A 25,265-nucleotide genomic window follows, 5' to 3' on the forward strand; every position below is an offset into this window, starting at 1 on the left:
CGGGTGTGTGTGAGCCCCTGTGCATCAACACTCGAGAGTCATACTGCTACTACTGCCAGTGCCGGCCATGCAGAATACAGACTCGTCAGGAAGTTGAACTGTGAAGGTGAGGCCTGCCTGGACTGTCACTGTCACTCTACGGTCAGTCTTCTTAAACTTGTCAGCCCTTCACCTCTACATTTAGCAGCAGCCTAAAGAAGTTAGTGTGGTATTCAAGGGTGTTTTTTTGTTATTCTTGGAATACATGAACATGCATTTTGTCTCACGAGTATGACAAAGATCAGCGATTTGCGGATAGGTTGTTCTTTACGATTAAGTATGATTTTATCACGAGTATTATGGTTTGCTCATTATACTTTTTTCTCCACATGTCTCATTTTAAAAGGTTTTGAACTTTTTCTTCTATTTTTTTTCAGAACTTATTACTGTTGACGCCATTTCAATATTGTTCCATCTCTTGTTCCAGGATTCAGAACTACTAACACCAAAGGGTTTGGAGTGAACGTGAAAGACATACAACAGACACCAGATTGCTACTGCTGGTGTTGCCAAACGAACAAGAGGAGCAGGAGGAGGAGGAAGAAGATGGTGATTCTTAGAGAGGTACCAATGAAGTTTTGAAGGTTGGCCACAAATCTTCATCAGTGTTGTAGTGTATTTCATTGACCATTTGTAGAGTGGGTGGATAAATTTGTGGATTTTGTAGACAGTTGTAGATGTGAAGTGGGTAAGGATTTTTGCAATGCCTTATCTACACCAGCAGAAAACAGTGATATGTAGAAGTTGTGCATGGCATTGTGATAGGAATTTGCTGTGTCTGTATGTGTGTGTGTGTATATATATATATATATATATATATATATATATATATATATATATATATATATATATATATATACACTGTAAATTCTTATCAGAATGCCCTGCACAACTTATATATATATATATATATATATATATATATATATATATATATATATATATATATATATATATATATATATATACACTGTAAATTCTTATCACAATGCCCTGCACAACTATATATATATATATATATATATATATATATATATATATATATATATATATATATATATATATATATATATATATATATATATATATATATATATATATATATATATATATATATATATATATATATATATATATATATATATATATATATATATATATATATATATATATATATATATATGTAAATTCTTATAACAATGCCATGCACAACTTCTACATATATATATATATATATATATATATATATATATATATATATATATATATATATATATATATATATATATATTTTAAAGGAACTAACTACTTCTCCCCACTTGTAATTAGATCCGTTTTTATCTCACCTGCAACATTTTGACTGTAAAGATTTTGCTCAAGTTCCTGAAGATGCGTTGACGTGTTATCATTGTAACACACGGGCTGGGATTTTCATTGAAAGAAAACTGTTCCAAATCAGTTTTACATATATTTCAAATACAGTTAAGTACATTAGAATAAAAACAATGAAAGTGACGTGGCACTCTGAACCAACAGCAAAAAAACAAGAGGCACCCCTAACACTCCCTCCCTTCTTAAATACACCACTTAACTCCACATAATAACACCTCCACTCACTGATTAAATTACCACGAAACTTCCCTGATCACAATACCCACCTGATCAGAGACGCGTGGTCACCTCAATCCACCGACGTGACGTCACCCTCGCTGACCGTGACGCGTCCACACACCACCAATGTCCGAGTAGAGAGTGTCATTCCCTTCACCCCATGTCGCGTCCTTTCCCGTCCCCACTCAAATCTACTGCCCCGCGTGCCAATTCACACAATGCTAATATACTTTGCCTTCCTTACTCTATTCCTCCTTGTACATGTTGTAGTACACTTAATGCTAACACTAATATTTCTACCATGCACTACACTCCAAAATCCCTACTCATAAAGTTCCTTCTCTCGGATTAATTAGGTGCTCAGTACGGCAATTTTCTTTCTTAGGCTCTACAATTTGTGGTCCCCATACATGGGGATCATGTCTTGTTTAACTATAGTAAATTTCTTATAAAACTATCATGCAGTGCTATACATAATTATAAATCTAATAAATTTAAGTGCTTATCTAATCTGTTTTAAACATTGTCAAACTAGTGCTATTTACAACCGTCTCTGGCAATGCATTCCAGAAGTCTACCACCCTATGACTAAAGAAATATTTTCTTATGTCTAACCTGCAGCCTTGCTTTCTAATCTTCCTGCCATGATTTCTAGTCCTATTTCTCTCCTCTAAGGTAAAGAAAGATCTCACATCTATGTAGTTTGTATCTGAGAACATTTTAAATAACTCTATCATATCCCTCTTATACATCTCCTCTCAAATGAAAACATGTTTAATTCCTTTAATCTATCTCTATACTCCAGGCGCTTTAATGCTGGTATCATCCTAGTTGCTCTTCTCTGAACTGCTTCTAACATGTTGATATCCTGCCTATAGTGGGGTGACCAGGCCTGTATGCAATACTCTAAATGGGGCCTAACATAGGAATTATATAAGCTACGCACCACTTCCTTACTTTTATAACTAACATTTCTATTTATAAAACCCAGGATCCTATTTGCCCTATTTCTTGCTTCTAAACATTGCTTTGAAAATTTCATAGTCCTGTCTATCACTACTCCTAAATCCTTTCCTTCCTCTACTGCCTCTAGCCAACATCCCTCCATCTCATAGTTAAAGTTTGTGTTGTCTTTACCTAAATGTATAACCTGACACTTTTTAGAATTAAACTCCATCTGCCACCTGTCTGCCCATGCAATCAGCCTGTCCAGGTCTCATTGTATTCTGTAATTGTCCTTTTCACCCTGTACTGCACATGCTATCTTAGTATCATCTGCAAACTTTGATACTTTGCTACTAATTCCTATATCTAAATCGTTAATGTACACCAAGAAAAGAAGAGGTCCTAGCACTGATCCTTGGGGTACCCCACTCAGACATTGCCCCATTTAATACTACTCTGTTTCCTATCAGAAAGTCATTCACTAATCCAATCAACTAACCTACCCCTATCCCATGTAGTCTCAATTTGTACACTAGCCTCCTATGCGGTACCTTATCAAACGCCTTGCTAAAATCTAGATATATAACATCTATGCTATTTCCATCATCTAACTCCTTGGTAATATATTCTAAGATATCGAGCAAATTTGTAAGACAGGACCTCCCTGATCTAAAGCCATGTTGGGTATCTCTAATTAATCTATTCTCATTTAAATGCTCCCAAATACTACCCTTAATGATTTTCTCTAGTATCTTACATACTATACTAGTTAAACTGATCGGTCTATAATTATTCGCATCATCCTTCCTACCTTTTTAAATATTGGAGTAACATTAGCTAACTTCCAGTCCTGAGGTATCTCAGCAAACCTAAGTGATCTTTCAAAGATTAACTTAAGTGCTTCAGAAATACTGTCTACACCCTCCCTAAGTACTCTGGCATGTAGCTCATCAGGACCACTAGCTTTCCTATCGTCTAGTTCAAGAATAAATTTCCTAATAATTCCCGGTTTTATATCAATATTTTCTAAAGCTCTTAAACTACTCGTCGCACTGTTTGTAACAGGATTTCCTATTCTTTCCCTAGTAAATACTGAAGAAAATTGTTCATTCAATAATTCTACTATGTCTTCATTTTGATCCACTACTACATCATCTTTTCTGAGTGGTCCAATCCTATCCTTATTTCTTTTATCACTGACCTTGTAATAACTATATAATTTTTGGGATCTTTACTCCCAGCTCTAGCTAGTTTTATCTCTGCCTGCCTTTTACTTTTTTTATAACCTTACTCAAATCATCTCTGACCTGTCTGTACCTAATCAAATCTACATCTTCCCACTTTTCTGCAACTCTCTGTATGCCCTCTTCTTCTCTCTGATCTGGCTACCTATCTCATGAGTCCACCATAATGGCTTCCTGTTTCTCTACAGAGCCAACCACGCTAACCCGATCCACCTTGGCTGTCCTTAACATACCATCCTTATCGTTACATCATCCACACTCGCTTCCCCAAGCCTGTGTACAACAAGACAACAGGTATTGAAGAGGACGCCATTTCAATATTTTTGTATCTTTTGTTCCAGGATTCAGTACTACTAACACCAAAGAAGTGAGGGAAGTGTTTGAAGTGAGCGTGCATGATATGCAACAGAAAAAAGACTGCTACTGCCGGTGTTGCCAAAGGAACAAGAGGAGCAGGAGGAAGAAAAGGAAGAGAAGGAAAAAGAGGCTGATTCTTGGACACGTATCAATGAAGTTCTGAAGGTTGGCCACAAATCTTCATCACTGGTGTAGTGTATTTCATTGACCATTTGTAGATTAGGTGGATAAATTTGTAGATTTTGTTGACAGTTGTAGATATGAAGTGGGTAAGGTTTTTTGCAATGCCTTATCTACACCAGCAGAAAACGGTGATATGTAGAAGTTGTGCATAGCATTGTGATAGGAATTTACAGTGTACATATGTACATAGTATTTAAAAGAGGAGAGTGTAGACCAAGAGAGGAAAGTAACCTCTTGGGACACGCGTCCTCTGCTCATCACTCATCATTCGTGTCACCCATCATGATCATTTATGCCTTAAGGACCAAATGACCAATGTGTTCACTCAACGTGTTCACTCCATGCTGGAGTTCACCATGGAGAAACACGTAGTGAATAAAGATAGCGTTCCCTGTTAGGAGACGCCATCTTCTTAGTGAGGGAGTGTAGCGAGCATGCTGGCTAGTCATACATCAACAGCTGTGCGTCGTGGTGGATGACACGATGTGTCTTGCTGCCAGGGCATGACAGAAAATTATTAGCAAGTAATAGTTGGTAAGGGTAGTTGTAGTAGTAGTAGTGGAGTGCTTCTCACCCTCTTGTAAGGTGTGATGTAGACGTGGCTCTGTCTGTAGTGATCACAAGAACCTGTTCCTTCTTGTGTGTCTCGAAGATAGACCACAAAAGTGTCCTTTTTGTTTTCTGGGGTGAAGCACAAAGGTATTGTTACGTGTTTCCGAAGATGATGTTTTGTGAGTCTTTCAATGCAATAGTTAATTTAAGTTTGTGGCCAATGTCTTATCACGAGGTGCAGTTTTTGTTACTTGTATTTATTTTTCATACCTATTGATATGGCAATATCTTGTGAATGATACTCCTATATATTTGTAATTGCAACACAATATCTCTTGATATAATAAAGTGCATAATGTATCGACCTGTTTTCCTATCAGTTGAAAGAGATTCAAAACAATATCTGGTTTGCAAGTGAAGTGAAATTAGTCAACAATTTGTTGCATGGCGCCACAGTGTCAGAGGTGATATGATGTGACAATATAGTTCCATGGAAATACTAGTAGTAATGTGTAAACTGAATGCATGCCAGTGTGGTGGTGTTGCTGCTTTCCTCACCACTCGCTATCGCCATCGCCTCTTTCCCATGGCACTTTTCCAAGATAAAGAGAGATGATATGAGGAGGGAGAAAAGAGAATGAAGCACAGATGAGAGAACATAGAGAGGGAAATCTGCAAGAACGAGCTATGCAGGCCTTCGTGTGGCCACCATTCCATTAAAACAAATGACACCATTAAATTGTCTCTGTATGTGGTGTCTGTCTATTGGTGAACCACAACAAGTGTCTTCTCTCTAGGTTCATTCTTGTATATTGTATAGCATTCAGCTTGCACAATGTCAACTAATATCCTCTTCTGAAAACTTCAAGTAGAGCCCTTTGAAAATAGTGAAGCTGCAGTGTGGTCACCCCACCTGGCCGCTCCAATGGACCTGACGAGTGGTGAAGAGGGTGCCGGGGCTGGGCGTTGGGGGCGTAAACTGTGTACAAATGTGTTCGTGGTGGCGGTGGTGTGTTGATGGTAGTGGTGTCAGTGTGTTGTGTAATGGTGGTGGTGGTGGTGGTGGTGACGGTGGTGATGGTGGTGGTAATTATTGGTGGTGTTGGTTGTTTTGCATCGTGAATATTAATTTACTGATTGGCTGATGGACTGACTGACTGACTGAATGAATGACGGGTAGAGTGAGATATTCACTGACTGGCTAACTGACTGACTGACTCAGTGACTGACTTACTATCTGGCTGATTGACTATCTAGCTCACTGACCATCTAGCTGGCTGACCATCTTGCTGACTGACTATTTGGCTGACTGAATGACTGATTGATTGACTGACCGACTAATTAACTGACTGACTAAAGGAATGAATGAATGACTAACTGACTGACTAACTGACTAAGTGACTGGCTGACTGACTGACTGACTGACTGAGTGACTGGCTGACAGACTGCGTGACTGATTGACTGGCTGAGTGACTGATTAACTGGCTGACTGACTGAATGACTGGCTGACTGACTGACTGACTGATTGACTGGCTGACTGACTGAGTGACTGATCTACTGGCTAACTGACTGAGTGACTGATCTACTGCCTGGCTTACTGACTGAGTGACTGGTTGAGTGACTGACTGACTAACTGACAGACTGACTGCTAATTGGGTGGCTGACTGACGGCGCCGGTCCTTGGCACAAAAAAGTACCGCGCGGTACGAAGGCGCTAAGAAGTGTACCGTAGGAGTTGTGCAGTGCGCGTGGCCTGGCAGATGTGTGCACGTGTAGCGACCTGACAAGTGTGTAGAGAACCACTGAAGACGATAGAGGCAAAGGGAATCGGATAAGCGCCTGACACCACGCCTCCACCCACGCCCACGCTTGTGCTTCGTGGGTCCGGAGGCGTGTAGGTCAGGAGGGGTGTGTCGTCAGGGACCGACCGTCCAGTTGACACGACACGGTAGCCGAAGGTTGGCGATGCAATTCATGAAGCCGTTGTGTCCCTCGCCTATCACTGACACATTCCCGTTCATGAGGGCGAAGGTGGGAAGGTGCAGGTACTGGCAGTGGTGGTGGTGGTATTTATATGCTTGTGTAAAGATAGATGGATAAGCGGGTAATTTGATGTGTTGATAGGTATGTAAATGGACAGTTGGATAAATAGATAGATGGATAGGTAGGCAGATAGATAAGTCAATGAATTCGTATATAATTAACATAACATATAACATAACATAAATAATAGGATAACAAAGGGCCACCAGGGCCCATATAGGTTATCCTGTATCAGTCGCACAGCGACCTCGTCATCAGTACTTAAAGATACACTTACAAGTACACAATACATTATATATTAATTCTAAATATTTGGCCCATTAACAGGGCTAAGTCCTGCAGCGAATTCCTCTACAATCTGTGATCCCCATACATGGGGATCATGTCTTGTTTAACTATAATAAATTTCTTATAAAAACTATCATGCAGCGCAATACATAATTATAAATCTAATAAATTTAAGTGCTTATCTAATATGTTTTTAATCTGTTTCTGTTTATACAAGTTAGATGTATAGATAGATAGAAAAATGTGTACATTCCATAACTTATCATCACTTCACCCTTATTTATTACCAGAAACACTCGTATTCAGGCGATGAAAATAGAGAATGAGAAATAACATTGTCTGCCTTTCTAAGCCCCGCTGGAGATGCCAACATTCGCTGTGCAACAAAATACAATTTAATATTTCCTCCTTTGACAAATAACCAAATCTTGAACACAATAACGAAAGGAGATGTCACAATAGCCAGTAAATCATCATGTGATGTTTGTACAAGTATAGTGTCTCATTAACAAGAGATTTAGTAACAGATAGTTATCATAAACTTTGTACATGCATGCTCCCTTCACAGACACCTGCGTCCTGCTACGAGTGGGACTGGGGCGACGGTAGTTGTTTGGTGGTCGTGGTGATTGTAGGTGTGGTGGTGCTGGCGGTGGTTATACTGTCCCGTACTCACACACACACACACACACACACACACACACTCAAAAGACACTCTTATATACGGAAAACACTCGTAAACACACTCAAAACACCTCTACACACATCCAAAACATGCCAACCCAAACACACACACACAGCCATGAACACTCAAAAGACACTCTTATATACTGAAAACACTCGTAAACACACTCAAAACACCCACACACACATCCAAAACATGTCTATATACACCCAAACACACACAACCATAAACACTCAAAAGACACTCTTATGTACCGAAAAAACTCGTAAACACACTCAAAACATCCCCACACACATCCTAAACATTCTTATATACACCCAAATACACACACACACACACACACACACACAGTGAAGTGAAGTGTTGCTATGTTACCGAGAGTTTTCAAGAAGCGCCAATCACCAAACAAAACAAGCAGTCCAAACCTTCACCACAAGCCCCTACACTGCCTTATCTTCATCAATTAAAGGTATATAGAAGGCCATTCACTTATTGCTAGGTTATCTTTACATATGAGAGTGAAAACAGTACGCAAATATTGAAAAGTGATGATATAGCGAGCATTAAAAAGAGCAAGTCGTTTGTATTACCCGCTGATATTTGCTTCCTTTACTTACCGTAAGCCAAACATGTGTCAGAATGCAGTCATTAGTCTACCGTTTCATATAATATGGTCAAAAGTTGTCTGTATGGCTTAATTTTGGCCTGGTGAGATGATAAAGGCTAAATATGGAGGTCCCGCCGCCATTGTTCCCCCGTGTTGCCTCCGGGCCGCCTCTCCCCTGGTCCCCCAGCCATCACTCTCCCCCCGCCAGTGAATACTTTTTTCATATATTTCCTGACGGTAATATTACGCTTCCATGGTATGTTTTTATGGTTTGTATAAATGTTTCGTTGTGTTTGAAGTGTATTCCGCGCCTGTGTTGGGTAAATATGTGGCGTTTAATGGTGTTTTATGGCGTATGTTAAAGGCTTTTTAACGGTGAAAATTTTCCATTTCGAGTTATGAGGTTTTTTATTTAAAGGTATAAGGGGGCCTTTGAGGCATCAACAAATCGCCTGTTCTCTTTTAAGCGTGAAATCAATCTATTGAGTGAAATATGTGGACTTTGAAATGGTGTTTGGTGGTGTTGAAAAAAAGTCTTATTTTTCTTTATTTTATTTGCTCACGTTTGTGCTTCTCGGTGTAACTCGCTGTAGAATGCCCTAAAAGATAGCTCAGACTCCGTGAAATGTGGTAAAATACTCGCCAAATGAAAATGGCTTGACTTTGCAGGGCGTTTCAGCAAATTTATAAGTTTAAATGTTTTTTATATTTAGCATACTTAATTTAGACATTTTTCAAAAACTAGTTAAGCTGGAGTGGTTTTGATATTTTGAAAATTAGTTTTACTATTTATCACGTCATAAAATAATAGCCATTCGGCGGTGGCTTCGTTTTTTCGAAAATTCATTTTTGAAATGAAATGATTTACGTAATTTAGCCGAGTCACCCCGCTCCCGTTCTCTGGGATGACCACAGGCCACAACCCAGGTGGTGACTCACCATTCCCCCCAGGCTGCCGCCTCTTTTCCAAACCCGCAGTTCGCCAATATTTTGCCTAATATCTAGTGATTCCTGCGTGTTTTCGTGTGTTTCTAGGTTCAAGTATGTAGATATTAGTAGCAGAAGGAGGTAAAAAGGAGAAATAAAGGAGGATAAGGAAGAAGGAAGGAGGAAGAGGAGGAAAAGCCAAGTCTCCCTCCACATCCTTAATATTTTGCCTAATATCTAGCGTTTTGATGTGTTTCTAGGCTCAAACGTGTATATGGAAGCAATGGAAGGAAGAAGAAGGAGAAATAAAGGAGGACGAAGAAGAAGAAACGAGAAATAGAGGCGGAATAGGAGAAGGAGCCAAGGTGTAATATTTAGGTAAGTGTCCCTTTTAATTTTATCGTTCTTTACAATGCATTTTGTTGGTTTTGGGACGCATTTGGGGTGTTTTAAGTGTGTTGCAAGGTGTTTTGGGGTGTTATAAGTGTGTTTTTAGTGTGTTTTAGTCCCTTAAGTGTATTTGACGTGCCTTGAGGTGTGTTTGAGTATTGGCATGTTTTGAGTGTGTTTTGTAGGGGTTGCATGGTGTTTTGAGTGTTTTGGGGTAGTCTTGATTGTTTCAAGTGATTCTGGTGTGTACTGCGTATTTGTAGTGAGTTTTTTGTGTGTTTTGTGGCATTTTGAGGTGTTGCAGGGTGTTTTTGAGTGTGTCTTGGGTGTGTTTTGAGTGTTTCAAGTAATTTTGGTGTGTAGCTACTGGGTGTGTGCAGTGAGTTCTGGGTGTGTTTTCCGGCATTTTGAGGTTTAGCAGGGTGTTTTGAGTGTGTTTTGGGGTAGTTTTGAGTGTTTTAAGTGGTTTTGGTGTATATTAGGATGATTTCATTATAAATTGGGTGTCTATAGTGCTGTGTGTTTGGTGTCATTTTGAAGTGTTTCATGATCATTTTACTGTGTTTTCGGATAATATTGAGTACTTTAAGTAGTTTTTGTGTGAAGCACGGGTCATGAGTGTGTGTGTGTGTGTGTGTGTGTGTGTGTGTGTGTGTGTGTGGATGATATTGGTAACTTGGGTGTCTCTGGTGTGTTTTGGGTGAGCTTTTTATATTTTGAGGTGTTGCAGGGTGTTTTGGGTTACCTTTGAGTGATTAAAGTGGTTTGTGTCTGTGTTGGGTGTGTATGGGGTGTGTTTTGTTGTGTGGTGTTGGTATTGGTGTATACAGTGTGTATCTAGTGAATTATAAGTGCATTTGTTGGTACTCTGAGGTGTTGCATGGTGGCAGTATCCAAGGGGATGTGACAAAGCTAGGTTGAATAATATCAAATTCTTGATTAATATAACAGGTTCAGCAGAGTATTCCAAATTGATACGGACAGTAAACTGAACAATGGTTTTAGTATTTGTAAGCACGAGCATTAATTTGGAAGTGGTCATTGAGTCCGTAGGTTTATGTGTTGGTGGGGTTAATTCACAGTGCATAAGCTGGAGTACATCTGGGGTTGAGGTAAGCTTACTCTCCTCAACCTGTTCGGGAACTGGCAACTCAGTGGGCCTTTTTTATGGTTTTTATTTTGGTTGTTGCTCTTGGCTAGTTTTTCCCTTTAACTTCTTCAGTACTGAGACGCATTTTTACCACGAGTTTTGGGTGCGATTAGACGATTTATTGACATTAGGAAGGGTCTATGGAGGTCAGAAGATTAAATGGCCACAGTCTTCACTATTTTAATCTCCCCACAGGAGATTAAAATAAGTTTCTGAAGCTGTATAAAATCACCAAATAGTCACCAGAATTAATATGGAAACGCGTCATGGTGTTCAAGGGGTTCACATAAAGAATTAAAAAAAAAAGCGCAAGGTAAGAGAATGAAATAGGTACCTCTGGAAATAAGGAGAGCGATGCAGCACCAGGCGGCAGCATCCCTGTTGAATTAGGGGAGTAGGTACAGTTGTGAAGCGAACCTATAGTAATAAAGTAATAAATTCAAACCACATAATAGTAAACATCAAATACTACCACTGTACAACGTAGGAAAGATGAAATACGTGTCTAACTCTCTCTCTCTCTCTCTCTCTCTCTCTCTCTCTCTCTCTCTCTCTCTCTCTCTCTGTGTGTGTGTGTGTGTGTGTGTGTGTCGGCTGCCAGTACCTCTGTCACTTCTCACTAGGTTGTGACGAGGAGAGGTGGAAGGGCATCCTCTACGTACACACACGTGGACAGCGCAGCCCGCCTCGCAGCCCCGCGGAACACCAAGGATACTGAAGGACAGGCAGCTTATCACACCCCTGCTCTGACACGCTCCTCTCTCGCTATGACTGTTCTCCAAGGCCACAGAAATCACCAAAAAAGTTTCTCAAGAGTGTTTCGTGTGCAAATACTGTTCTCATCAAAACTGTAACAACAACCTTAACTTATTTATTTATTTATTCATTTATTCAGATGATTATATGCAACACTTCCTTCACCTTGTTTTCATTTTCCTCCGTCTCCTTCTTTCCCTGTGTGTGTGTGTGTGTGTGTGTGTGTGTGTGTGTGTGTGTGTGTAAGTGTGTAAGTGTGTATTTAGGCTACGTGTCTTGTTTCTCTCTTGTTTTCCTTTTCCATCTAGATGTTGTTGTTGTTGTTGTTGTCGAGGGGCCAAGATTCACCACTCGTCGGAGGTTATAGAGTAGTAGGCAACGGCCACTGAACCCCTACGACAGAGTTGCCAAGTTACTTTTTTTTTTACATTGTCTTGTTTATCCTACTCACTCGACTACTGTACAAAATCTCTCTCTCTCTCTCTCTCTCTCTCTCTCTCTCTCTCTCTCTCTCTCTCTCTCTCTCTCTCTCTGCAGTTAGTTATGAGAGAGAGAGAGAGTGTGTGTGTGTGTGTGTGTGTGTGTGTGTGTGTAGCTTGTGGGGGACCCGAGTCACCCGAGGAACCTTTGCGGCTTTGCGCGTTTTCTGTCAGTGTGTAGTGGATGAGTGTTGGAGGAGGCTGGCGTCTTCTGAAAGCGCGGCCAGGTAGGAGTGAGTGTGTGTGTGTGTGTGTGTGTGTGTGTGTGTTTCACTGTTTGATCTGCTGCAGTCTCTGATGAGACAGCCAGACGTTACCCTACGGAACGAGCTCAGAGCTCATTATTTCCGATCTTCGGATAGGCCTGAGACCAGGCACACACCACACACCGGGACAACAAGGTCACAACTCCTCGATTTACATCCCGTACCTACTCACTGCTAGGTGAACAGGGGTTACACGTGAAAGGAGACGCACCCAAATATCTCTACCCGGCCGGGGAATCAAACCCCGGTCCTCTGGCTTGTGAAGCCAGCGCTAGCGCTCTAACCACTGAGCTACCGGGCGTGTGTGTGTGTGTGTGTGTGTGTCATAGTGTACTAAATGTGGCGCCCAGGTAATGGAGCTATGGCCGTGAGTACAAACGCATTTTTCCTCGTTATTACACTTGTTCCCGCTGTAATAAGGGTGAAAGTGACAGTTTTGTTAAGAGTGGCATCACCAGACACGGCCCTCGCCTGAGCCGCTTGAACCACTATTCCTTCTGGCTGCTGTCCTGCGGGCTGTGGCTGGGCTGGGCTTGGTGTGTGTGTGTGTGTGTGTGTGTGTGTAATGCTAATAATATACGGTTTATTAGGAATTGCAGTACATACACACTGAAAATATACATAGTGGGGGATGGGTGGCTAATGACTGTTATCCTAGCCTAGGGGTTTATGGGGCTGTTTTTTGTAGCTGTCAGTTCTAGTGGCTCTTATCTGTGTGTGTGTGTGTGTGTGTCGCGGCCTTGCTGTTTGATCGAGTGATCTGGTCTTTGTAACCCTAACCACACATCTTGTTCCTTCTTTCAGCGTTCATTTCTTTCACTCTCCTCAACATACATCTCCTCCCCTTCCTCCTCCTCCTCCTCCTCTGTTGTGGTTTTCCTGTCTCTATCACTGGTAGTTAGTGCATAGGCTCAACAAACAGCCTAGTAAGGATTTCAAGGTTTGTTGCTGTTTGTCTTCCTTTGTATTCCTCCTCCTCCTCCTCCTCCTCCTCCTCCTTCGTTATACATAAGTCCAGCTGTTCATTTTTACTCGTGTTAATTCATGAGAGAGAGAGAGAGAGAGAGAGAGAGAGAGAGAGAGAGAGAGAGAGATCAAAGTAACAATCAGCTCATGGTAACTGAATCCCTTGAACTTCACTAAGGACGGATCCAAGTGAAAGTGAAAGGCATTGGATTCCTTTATTGACATTCCAGGCAGTCCTTCACTCCTCAAGCTTGCACTACATAAATACATACATACATATATACATATATATATATACTTACATACATACTTTTTATATACATACATTCATATTTACATGCACACACACATACAAACATAAACACACATACATACATACATACATACATACATCGTGCATCGTCCTCCTTTCACCATCATCTTTTTACCCTCTCCTATGTTGTTTTATTTTGTGTGTTTAGATATCAGAACGAATTAAGTTGTATCTCTGTAATAAATGTTCAGTTAATGCATGTGTTTGTTATCAATGAAAGTGTGTCTGTCTGTCTATCTGTCCATTTGTGTTGTCACTGGAGAGGCAGCGAGAAAAGTCGTGTATGTCGTGATGGCTCCAAGGGGTCGTGAAATGTGCTAGAGAAGGACGCAAGTGTGAAGGGAGGGTCGTGTTATTACGTGGAGATGATGACACGACACGCTAGATAAGATACAGGTTTAGGAGGACCGTGTCTTAACCCCATCAATATTGAAACACATTTTTACCTTGAATTTTTAGGTATGATTAGATTATTTTATTTGCACTAAGAAGGGTCTATGGAGGTCAGAAGATTAATGGCCACAGTCTTCACTATTTGAACCCCGCACATGAGTTTCTGAAGCTGTATAAAATCACCAAATAGTCACCAGAAAAAAACATGAAAACGCGTCCTGGTACTAAAAAGATTACGTGAAGATCTTGACATGACTTGATAGATAAGATACAGGTGGTTAATGGTGACTGGGGAAGTGTGTATGTGTGTTACCGTGCTACTGTGTGCTATTTGGTCCAGCGGCATTGGTAGACAGCAGAGTGTGTGTTCAGTGTTCAGAAAGCGGTATTACGATTAAAATCCAGACATTGCTCTAAGCTCTTAACCTCCAAACGCCGAGCCTCATCGCTGTAAGTGTTGCATCGTGGTACTGTGCACTATATTGAGACACATTTTCTATGATTTTGAGTACCATTAGAATTTATTGACATTAGTAAGGGTCTGTGGAGGTCAGAAGATTAATGGCCAGATTCTTTACTATTTTAATCCCCCCCACATGAGTTTCTGAATGTGTGTAAGATCAAATAGTAACCAGAATGAATATAGAAACGCGTCATGGTACTGAAGGGGTTAACAACTCAGAACAGTGAAAAATATTATGCGTTTCTTTCATTATTCCTTCGTTATGTAACACGGAACCGTATTTTTGTGTTATTTGAATTCTCTGTATTATTTCTATTACCTGTTGTTCTTTTATCCGTCTTGCTGTTGTCAAAATAACTCTACACAGGTTAACCCCTTCAGTACTGGGACACATTTTTACCTTGAGTTTTGGGTGTGATTAAACGATTTTTTTTTTTCTTTTACATTAAGAAGGGTTTATGGAGGTCGGAAGATTAATGGCCAGAGTCTTCACTGTTTCAACACCCCCACATGAGTTTCTGAAGCTGTGTAAAGACGCCGAATAGTAACCAAAGTGAATATGGAAACGCGTCATGTTACTGATTAAGCGGGTGATTAAACGAATTTTTTGACATTAAGAAGAGTCTATGGAGATCGGAACTTTAATGGCCAGAGTCTTCACTGTTTCAACCCCCACGTGAGTTTCTGAAGCTGTGAAAAAACGCCGAATAGTAACTAGAGTGATTGTGGAAACGTGTCATGGTACTGAGCGTCTTAAGTAAGAGCATTATATACATCATACACGTAAACCACAGGATTGTCTTGGCACCTTGAATCGCTACACTCGTGACTAGAATGTTCTCCACGGTACGATAGTCAGGTACTTTGTGTTTTGGTGTGTGATGGTGACTTTGTACGATAATTGTTGCCTTCAATGGTGCAGTATTGTTTCAGTGGGGGGAATATAAACATGGATATATTGGTAGTAGATTCTCTCTCTCTCTCTCTCTCTCTCTCTCTCTCTCTCTCTCTCTCTCTCTCTCTCTCTCTCTCTCTCTCTCTCTCCTTTATCGTTTCGTATCTTCTCTTTTCAGTGATACGTATGAGAGAGAGAGAGAGAGAGAGAGAGAGAGAGAATCATTGCTTGTCTATTCGTAGGATATAAAGAAGAGCAAATAAGTTGAAGAAGAAGAAGAAGAAGAAAAGGAGGAGGTGGATAAGGAAATATATAAAACAAAAAACAAGAGAGAAAAAAAATAAAAAGTGAGAAAGAAAGAAAACGAAGAGGGAGAGAAGAAAGAGAAGAAAAAGAAGAAGAAGAAGAAGAAGAAGACGTGGAACAACAACAACATCAAGAAATCAAAATAGAAAGAAAGGAAAGAAAAAGACACAAAAGAAAAAGAAAGCAAGAAAAGAGAAATTAAACGAGACAAATAAGAAAAAAAACAAGAAAAGGAAACACACACACACACACACACACACACACACACACACACACACACACACACACACATACAATGGAAGCTTTATTAAGGTCACAAAGATTGGTCCGGTCCACTTATCCGCTTCTGAAACCCTGGTTGAGACTGTACCCTGCCACCCCTGCCACTCCTGCCGCCGCCAGCCCCGCCCCTGCCCCGGCCAGCTCCCACGCCCACCAGCAACAGCCCAGGTGAGAGAGAGAGAGAGAGAGAGAGAGAGAGTGGTGAAGTTGGTAGTAGTTACAGTATGCGTAGTTGTATGAGAGAGAGAGAGAGAGAGAGGGGGGGGGTTAAAGAATTTATTGTAAACTTTCCCCATAAAAACATGTCATTTGACTTATATAACGTGTATCTCTCTCTCTCTCTCTCTCTCTCTCTCTCTCTCTCTCTCTCTCTCTCTCTCTCTCTCTCTCTCACACACACACACACACAGGGAGAAGAATGTGATATACAGCCCTCTTCCCCGTCTCCCCTCCCCAACGTGGACCTCGCCCATTTGATGTATGAGAAAATGCAGAGATGGAGACACCTGGACGCTACGGTAAGCTGGTGTAGGTAAGCTTAAGGTCAGATTAGGTTAGGTCAAGGTCAGTTCAGGTTAGGTTAAGGTCATATGCTTAGGTTAGGTCAGGAATGGAGACACCTCGAGGCTACGGTAAGCTTGTGTCATGTGGGCTGGTTCAAAGTTTACTGAGGTGAGGCGAGGCGAGGTGTGGTTCAATGGTACTTTGCTTCCCAGCCAGAGCATTCGAGTGTGGGGTAAATGAAGGTGAAAAAAATAAATAATTGAGGGTTTTGTGGGTATTTGTTTGTATATTTCGGATCGTTATTTTCTTTTATTTATTTATATATTTTTTTTTGCGTTTTGATATTCGAGTGTGATTGAAAAGAGGAGAAAAATGTTCAAAAAATTATAGAAATTAATTGTGAGGGTTTTACGAGATCTATTTCTATACTTGTACATTTTTTTATTTTTTTATTTTCACCATAGTATGTTCTTATCAATTCTCTCTCTCTCTCTCTCTCTCTCTCTCTCTCTCTCTCTCTCTCTCTCTCTCTCTCTCATACAGGAATGCTCGGTAACAGGGAGGAAATACACATACGGGGAGGTGATGGATTTGGCCTTAAGGTTTGGAGGGATTGTCAACGCCTTCCTGCCTCCTCCTTCCTCCTCAGCCCCGCCGCAAGACAAGATCAGAACCGTTGCTATCTTCTCGCAAAATTGCCCTGAGTTTCCTATTTTCTTGCTGGGTTCTTTGGCGTGTGGGGCGACTCTGGCTACTGTTAACTCCAACTATACTGCAGGTGAGGGTGTGTGTGTGTGTGTGTGTGTGGGGTTGTGTGATTTTTTTTTATTTTATAGACATTCTTTTATTCTTTCTTTAATTTCAGTCATTCATTTTTTTTCGTTTTTCATCTTTGTTTTCTTTTCTCTTTCTCTTTTTTTTCTCTTTTCTCTTATGTGTGTGTAATGGCATGTAGAGAGAGAGAGAGAGAGAGAGAGAGTTTTGGGTCAGTGGAAATGATAAAAAATGATAAGATTATAACTCTAGACATACGCAGATATTACCACACACCTCCTCCTCCTCCTCCTCCTCCTCCTCCTCCTCTTCACTCTTATCCTCGAACTTTCAGACACTCATACATCATAAACAAGATAGAAAAGAAAAGGAGGAAAAATGATACAATGTTTACGTGAAAGAATGTGTTGTCAGGTCGGTCAAAACATGGTACAATAACTTTTTGATCTCTTGTTATTGTACCATGGGTCAAAAATCACGTTTAGTTGCCGTGGGAATGTTATCACTTTGGAGACAGAGTGTGTTGTTGGTTTTCTTTTTCTTTTTTTTATATTATTTGTTCGTCTCTCTCTCTCTCTCTCTCTCTCTCTCTCTCTCTCTCTCTCTCTCTCTCTCTCTCTCTCTCTCACACACACACACACACACACACACACACACACACACACACACACACACCACCACCACCAACACACAAACAAACCAGCACACACCACAATGCACACACACACACACACACACCACAGCCCCTCTCCCCCCACAAACACACACCACACTCCTCCTACCTCCCTTGACATACGCAGCTCACCAAACATGCCTTCCCTGCAGCTGAGGTGGCGAGGCAGTTGGCGCACAGTGAGGCACAGTTGGTGGTGACAGACCCAATGCTGGAAGGCGTGGTGGGGGAGGCCCTGGTGAAGCTGGGGAAGGACCTGCCTGTCTTGGTGAATGGTGCGTCTCAGCGGGGCTATGCTAATGTGACAGAGATGCTTGGTGACTCAGCCAGGCCCTACTGTGAGCTGGTGCAGGTGAGAAAGTGAGAGAGAGAGTGAGAGAAAATGTGAGAGTGACTTTTTGTGTAAGATTTCACACATTTTTTTTTTTTTCGTTTTCTTTGCCAAATCTTCTATTGTTCTTTCTTTATTTGTGTTCTTTATTATTTTTTTGTCCTCTTTACTTACTTCTCTTCCTTCCAATTCCTCCTCCTCGTCCTCCTCCTCCTCCTCCTCCTCCTCCTCCTCCTCCTCCTCCTCCTCCTCCTCCTCCTCCTCCTCCTCCTGCTCCAACAATGCTTTTTTTTTTCCTTGTTCTCCTTTGTGTAGTATTCCTCCTCCTCCTCCTCCTCCTCCTCCTCCTCCTCCTCCTCCTCCTCCTCCTCCTCCTGTTGTTGTTTGGACTTCCTTTGCATTCCTCCTCATCTTCCTCCTCTTCTTCTTCCTACTACAGTTTGTTATTTTTCTTTCTTTCTTTCTTTCTTTCTTCCTCGTGTTCATTTTTTCTCCTCTCTCAACTCTGTTTGTTCTTCTTTTGTGTTCTTTGCTGTTTTGTGCTTAAATCCTAATTGTTCCTTAATTTATCCTATCCTCCCCTTAATCTAACCTAACCTAACCCAACCTAATCTACCCTAATCTAACCTAAACTTACCTTACCTAACCTAAGCTCTCCTATGCTCCTTCTTCCCTCAGTCGCACCCGGAGGACATGGCGGTGATGCTCTTCTCCAGCGGCACCACGGGACCTCCCAAGGGCGTGCAGCTTTCCCACAGGGCCTTCACCTCCAACCTGACCTTCTTCACCAACCCAAAATCTTCCCTTACCATCCTGCGAAGGGTAAGTGGTAGTGGTGGTGGTGATGGTGGTGGTGGGAATGGGGTTGGTAGTAGTAGTAGTAGTAGTAGTAGTAGTAGTAGTAGTAGTAGTAGTAGTAATAGTAATGCCAATATACCCATTACTACCTCAATCTTCTCTCCTCACACACACACACACACACACACACACACACACACACACACACACACACACAATCACACACACCCACCGCGTAGTGTAGTGGTTAGCACGCTCGACTCTTAATCGAGAGGGCCGGGTTCGAGTCCCGGAAAGCGGCGAGGCAAATGGGCAAGCCTCTTAATGTGTGGCCCCTGTTTACCTAGCAGTAAATAGGTATGGGATGTAACTCGAGGGGTTGTGGCCTCGCTTTCCCGGTGTGTTGTGTTCTTAGTCCTACCCGAAGATCGGTCTATGAGCTCTGAACTCGCTCCGTAATGGGAAGACTGGCTGGGTGACCAGCAGACGTCCGAGGTGAATTACACACACACACACACACACACACACACACACACACACACACACACACACACACACACCCAACCATCTCATGCCACACTAATCACACCACACCACACAAACAGACAGATAAAACAGATAGATAGACACATAGATAGATAGATAGACAGATAGATAGTGTACTAACCTCTCCTCCCCCCACACACACAGAGGGGGAGGCACAGGAGGTAGTGACTGGTGTAATGCCGTACTATCACATCTACGGCTTGTACGTGGTGACCCTCTTGAGCTTACATCAGGGAGCCAAAGTCGTCTCGTTCCCTGCCTTCGATCCTATCAACTTCGTCAGAGTCATACGAGAACAGAAGGTGAGGTCTGGCTGTTTGGGATGGGAGGGAATGGAAGGGAAGGGAGGGAGGGCAGTGTTTGGGGTGGGAGAGGTGGAAAGAAAGGTGTGTTTGGGGTGGGAGAGGTGGAAAGAAAGGTGTTTTTAGACTGTGAGAGGTGGTAGAGGTGGATGGGAGGGCAGTGTTTGGGGTGGGAGAGGTGGAAATTGAAAGGAGTTTATACTGGGAGAGGTGGGAAATCAGGAGTGTTTGGGATGGAAGAGCTGGATGGGAGGGCAGTGTTTGGGGTGGGAGAGGTGGAAAGAGAAGAGAGTTTACACTGGGAGAGGTGGGAAGATCAGGAGTGTTTGGGATGGGAGAGCTGGAAAGAGACACGTGCTTAGACTGGGAGAGGTGGAGGGAGAGCAGTTTTTGGGATGGGAGAGGTAGAAAGAGAGACGTGCGTATATAATGACTGGGACAGCTCCCTTCCTTCTCTTCCTCTACACCCCACAACCTTCAAACTTCCCCTAATAAACACACAAAATCAAACAAAAATCAAAACTTCCCCACAGGTTGGCATCCTCCACTTGGTTCCTCCAATGTTGAATTTCCTGACAGTGAGTGACAAGGTAACATCGAAGGACCTTGTTAGTGTGAGGGGCGCCATGTGTGCTGCCGCCCCAGTGCCTTCGACGACCGCCAAGCTCTTCAAGGACAAAGCGCCCAACCCTGTCATATTCCAGGAAGGTGAGGCGTGGCGTGGTGAGGCGTGGGTCGACTACTGGTTTCTGTTCAGTGTTGTTTGATCCGTGGTCAGTGTTCGTTGTTAGAATTGTCTGGCTTATGTAGTTTTGTTATGCCTTTCGCTGTGTTAGTGGGCATTTTCTCTCATGTCTTTGTCTCTCTCTCTCTCTCTCTCTCTCTCTCTCTCTCTCTCTCTCTCTCTCTCTCTCTCTCTCTCTCTCTCTCTCTCTCTCTCTCTCTCTCTCATATTTTTAATAAGAATAAAAGCATTGGTTAAAAAATGCCATAGCTTATATAAACAATCGTGGTCAGAATTAAATATTGCTAAAAAATAATCAAAACTTTCTGAATAGTCGTGCTGAGAAAATGAAGAGTTATTTAAAGAGAATCTGAATTAACACGTAAGTCATTGTAGAAGATTCCAACTCTAAGAAAACAATACAAGTGAAAACAAAACAATTCTACAAGATTCTGAACTACAAACACCAACTTTATTCGATTCAGATCCTTTTTATAACACTGCAAACAACACGTGCCTCCTTCTCCCGTTCCCTTCTTCAGGTTTCGGCATGACTGAGACTCTGGGCAGCCACATGACGCCCCTGGATGATGAAAGGCTCGGCTACTGTGGGAAGGTGGTGCCCAATGTGATGGCGAAGGTTATTAACGCCGAGGGAGAAGCCTTGCCGGAGGGGGAAAGAGGAGAGCTGTGTATCAAGACTCCCTCGGTAATATATCTAGCTCTGTGTTGCGCCTTTTACACCTTCGTTCTGGTGTTTTTTTAACCCTTTGTTATTGTTCTACCTTTCTACACTCTCCTCTTGTTTCTTTCTTCTTTTTTTTCTCATTTTACCTTCCTACCCTCGTATATGTTGCTTCTCCATCTTCTTTCTATTTTTTATATTTTTCTTTTTATATTCTTGCTTCTTTCTTCTGTTTTTATCTTCTTTTTTTCTCATTTTATATTTCTATACTCGTTTGGTATGATATGTTGCTCCTTCATCTTCTTTCTACTATTTTCTATATTCGTGCGATGGCGTAGTGGATAAGGTAGTGAGCGTGGGACAGGGCGGACGTCCATGCGTATAGGTTCGAATCCCACCACGTCAGTCAATCATTCTCTCAACTTACCTCCCTCTCTTTCAATCGCTTTCAGGTAATGACGGGATATTACAAGAACCCAAAAGTCACAGCGCAGACAATTGACAGTGAGGGGTGGCTACACACTGGCGACGTGGCGATTCACACTGATGGTTTCTTCAGTATCGTGGACAGGCTGAAGGAACTAATTAAGGTGAAAGGTTTCCAGGTGAGAGACGCTGGGATGTGTTACAGGATGGGTGAATTGATGGTTTAAAGTGGTATATATGTTGTTGTCTTTCATATTTTGTTCCTTCTTTACTTTATCTTTCTTGATTTTTTTTTTTCGCTTTCCTCGTCAACCTCTTCTTGTTCCATTTTCTTCTTTATGTGTTCACTCTCCTCTTTTCTTTTCTTTTTTGTTCTTTCTCTTCCTTATTTATTTATTTTTCTCGTTCACCTTTCACTTTTCGTTTTCCTTCTTTTCCTTCTTCGTCTTCCTCTACCTCCTCCACTTCCTCTTTCTTGTTCTTGTTTTCTCTCTTTTCTTTCCTTTTCTTCTCCTTTTTCATCGTTTCTACCTTCACTTTTATTCTTCCTCTTCCGCATCTTTTACTTTTATTTCATTTTTATTTTTTCTTTCTTCATCCTCCCTCCTCTACTTTCTTTTTGTTCTTATTCACCTTTTCAATTTTCTTTTCTCTTATTTTCCTTCTTTAAGTTTCTTCACCCTCTTTTCTTTACTCTTCTCCACTTATCTCTATCTCTTCCTCTCCTATTCATCGTGCACCACCATCACCACCACCACTATTACTACTACTACTACTACTACTACTACTCTCCACAGGTCTCTCCCTCTGAACTGGAAGACGTTTTGTTGGAACACGAAGGGGTGGCGGACGTAGCGGTCATTGGTGTACCCGACGACCGCGCAGGTGAACTCCCTCGCGCCTATATCGTTCGCTCCTCCTCCTCGTGCAGCGAAGAGGACATACACAAGTTCATGAAGGAGAGAGCGGCGGAGTTTAAGCAGCTAAAAGGGGGCGTGCGATTCCTTGATGCGCTGCCGAAGAATCAGACTGGGAAGATTTTGAAGAGAGAGTTGCAGGAGATAGCGGCTAAGGAAGGATAAATCTCTCTCTTTCTCTTTCTCTCTCTCTCATCGTTTTTCCTCCTCCTTTGTAGTAATAATAAGCAATACAAAAAATATAAATAGCTACTTTTGGCTAGACTTCATTATCAAACAGATCATCTTAATTAAGAGCTAGAAATGGATGAGGGAAATTTGAACAGTATTTCAGAGTGACTCCAGCTCATTTCTATAAAGTTGTATCATTCAATGAACAAGATACTAAGAAGCAAGGCACCAAGTACAGGACATCCATCAGTCCACGGTGCAGGACAGAGTGAGTGAGGGAGAGTTGAGGGGTCGGTCAGTGCGGTAAAGTTACAATTGGCACGGTAAGGATTCGAACCTAGGTTATCATACTGGACCGTGGAACACCGCCTGCTTCACCGCTACACCACTCAGCTCCTCACCTTCGGTTCCACACTTAAGGCACATGGTGTTCCAGAGCCCAGTGGCAGTCGGCCTGGGTTCGAATCCTCACCGTGCCAATATAAATAAATAAATAAATATAAATAAATAAATATATATATATATATATATATATATATATATATATATATATATATATATATATATATATATATGTGTGTGTGTGAGTGTGTGTGTGTGTGGTTCGAGTGTGTGTGTTCTCCGGTGTGTGCGTGTCAACGCCTCATGTGTGTGTCTTCATTAACCCTGACCTTAACTGCGTAATATTAGAGAGCAACACTATTATTGCTATCAATGTGAAATGCATTCATACATGCATTGTTGTTGTTGTTGTTGTCATTGTTGAAAGGCGTCGCTTCCACCACTAACATGGCACTGCCGAGCCCACTGGACGAGTAGATGACAGTGCCTGTCACCAGCCACCAGTCACCAGTGCCTCCCAATGCTTCCTCAATGAAGCGATCCTCCGGTGAATAGTCAATACAACGAGGACGTGAAATTGTCTGGTCATAAAACACACTTGTCTAAAAGTACATCGTGAAATTGTTTGAGGAAAAATTTGTTGTGTGTCTGTGTTAATTAACACTGGTGGCAGGCCAGGTGACAGGTGGTAGGTCCAGGTGACAGGTGGCAGGTGGCACGTGGCATCCCGGCCTCGCTGAAACAAGCTGTTCAAACTGTCACTTTCTCATTTCAGTAACATGAGCATTGGCAATATTATTCACGCGTCATGACTGTAGGCCTACGTGCTTCATAATTACTGCAGGTAACTGTGGATACGTTTGTTTGGCTGGTTAAAGAATTATGTGTCATGATATTTCGGTAATGTGACAGCTAGATTTATTATGTTCCGTAGCTACGTGCCATGTCCTCACAATAATAACAATGATAATGATAATAATAATAATAATAATAATAATAATATAATAATAATAATAATAATAATATCAATAATAGCAATGGCAATAATATTAACAATAATAATGATCACCATAATAATAACTATGACAATAATAATAATGATAATGATGGTAATTATAATAATAATAATAATAATAATAATAATAATAATAATAATAATAATAATAATAATAATATATATATATATATATATATATATATATATATATATATATATATATATATATATATATATATATATATATATATATATATATATATATATATATATATATATATATATATATATATATATATATATATATATATATATATATATATATATAGATAGAGAGAGAGATAGAGAGAGAGAGAGAGAGAGAGAGAGAGATGTAGATATATATATATATATATATATGTGTGTGTGTGTGTGTGTGTGTGTGTGTGTGTGTATGAAGGTAGATAGGCAGATAGATAGATAGATAGGTATGTAGATAGATAAATGGATAGACATTTATAAAACTATGTAAAGGAGTGTCACGTGAGTGAGGAGGTTTGAGACCTACGTGGGCTACCATCGGCTTAGACTAAAGGGAACAATGTTTATAGAAAACGATGGTCACCGAGAGTGGTTAGTTAGCTATTAAGTGTCTTTAGTGCAAACAAGGGAGAGAGGAGAAGGGGGGGGCAGTAGGAGGAAGAGGTGAAGCGGAAAGCAGTGAGGCACACGCGAACAATTTCTTCTGTAGGCGTTGTCCTGGTAAAACGTGTGTCTGCCCACTGCCTCGTCACGAGTTCGGTAAAGATTGTGTGTCATTTCTCTCGTGGCGTTGTTGTATGTCTGGAAGGTATGTCAGACAGTGTATAGTGGTGATATGTGTGTGTGTGTGTGTGTGTGTGTGTGTGTAATGCAGTGCAGGACCTTTGCCCGTTTGACTAGTAGTATTTGGAAGT

The 25,265-nt window shown here is 41.2% G+C and overlaps 1 protein-coding gene, 3 long non-coding RNA genes and 1 other non-coding gene across 5 annotated transcripts; all 5 read left to right on the forward strand.

The window, feature by feature from the left end:
- Positions 1–504: 504 nt before the first annotated feature.
- LOC123513815 lies at positions 505–4,301 on the forward strand. The gene is made up of 2 exons (XR_006677450.1): positions 505–603; positions 4,181–4,301. It is a non-coding gene; the product is annotated as an uncharacterized LOC123513815 (long non-coding RNA).
- Positions 4,302–7,945: 3,644 nt separating this feature from the next.
- LOC123513813 lies at positions 7,946–11,939 on the forward strand. Its single transcript, XR_006677448.1, has 3 exons — positions 7,946–8,416; positions 9,742–9,859; positions 11,645–11,939. It is a non-coding gene; the product is annotated as an uncharacterized LOC123513813 (long non-coding RNA).
- Positions 11,940–13,825: 1,886 nt separating this feature from the next.
- Positions 13,826–15,926, forward strand: LOC123513822. Its single transcript, XR_006677455.1, has 2 exons — positions 13,826–14,644; positions 15,731–15,926. It is a non-coding gene; the product is annotated as an uncharacterized LOC123513822 (long non-coding RNA).
- Positions 15,927–16,056: 130 nt separating this feature from the next.
- LOC123513797 (4-coumarate--CoA ligase 1-like) lies at positions 16,057–23,050 on the forward strand. Its single transcript, XM_045271155.1, has 10 exons — positions 16,057–16,308; positions 16,551–16,658; positions 17,188–17,422; positions 18,244–18,443; positions 19,101–19,251; positions 19,911–20,068; positions 20,602–20,776; positions 21,335–21,501; positions 21,930–22,082; positions 22,701–23,050. Exons 2-10 carry the CDS (start codon positions 16,617–16,619, stop codon positions 22,983–22,985), a joined length of 1,566 nt encoding a protein of 521 aa, XP_045127090.1. The 5' UTR covers positions 16,057–16,308; positions 16,551–16,616; the 3' UTR covers positions 22,986–23,050.
- Positions 19,448–19,525, forward strand: Trnak-cuu. Its single transcript has one exon. It is a non-coding gene; the product is annotated as a tRNA-Lys (tRNA).
- Positions 23,051–25,265: the final 2,215 nt, after the last annotated feature.

The sequence above is a fragment of the Portunus trituberculatus genome, chromosome 5 (assembly GCF_017591435.1).
Source record: "Portunus trituberculatus isolate SZX2019 chromosome 5, ASM1759143v1, whole genome shotgun sequence".
In the NCBI taxonomy this organism is placed as follows: Eukaryota; Metazoa; Arthropoda; class Malacostraca; order Decapoda; family Portunidae; genus Portunus; species Portunus trituberculatus.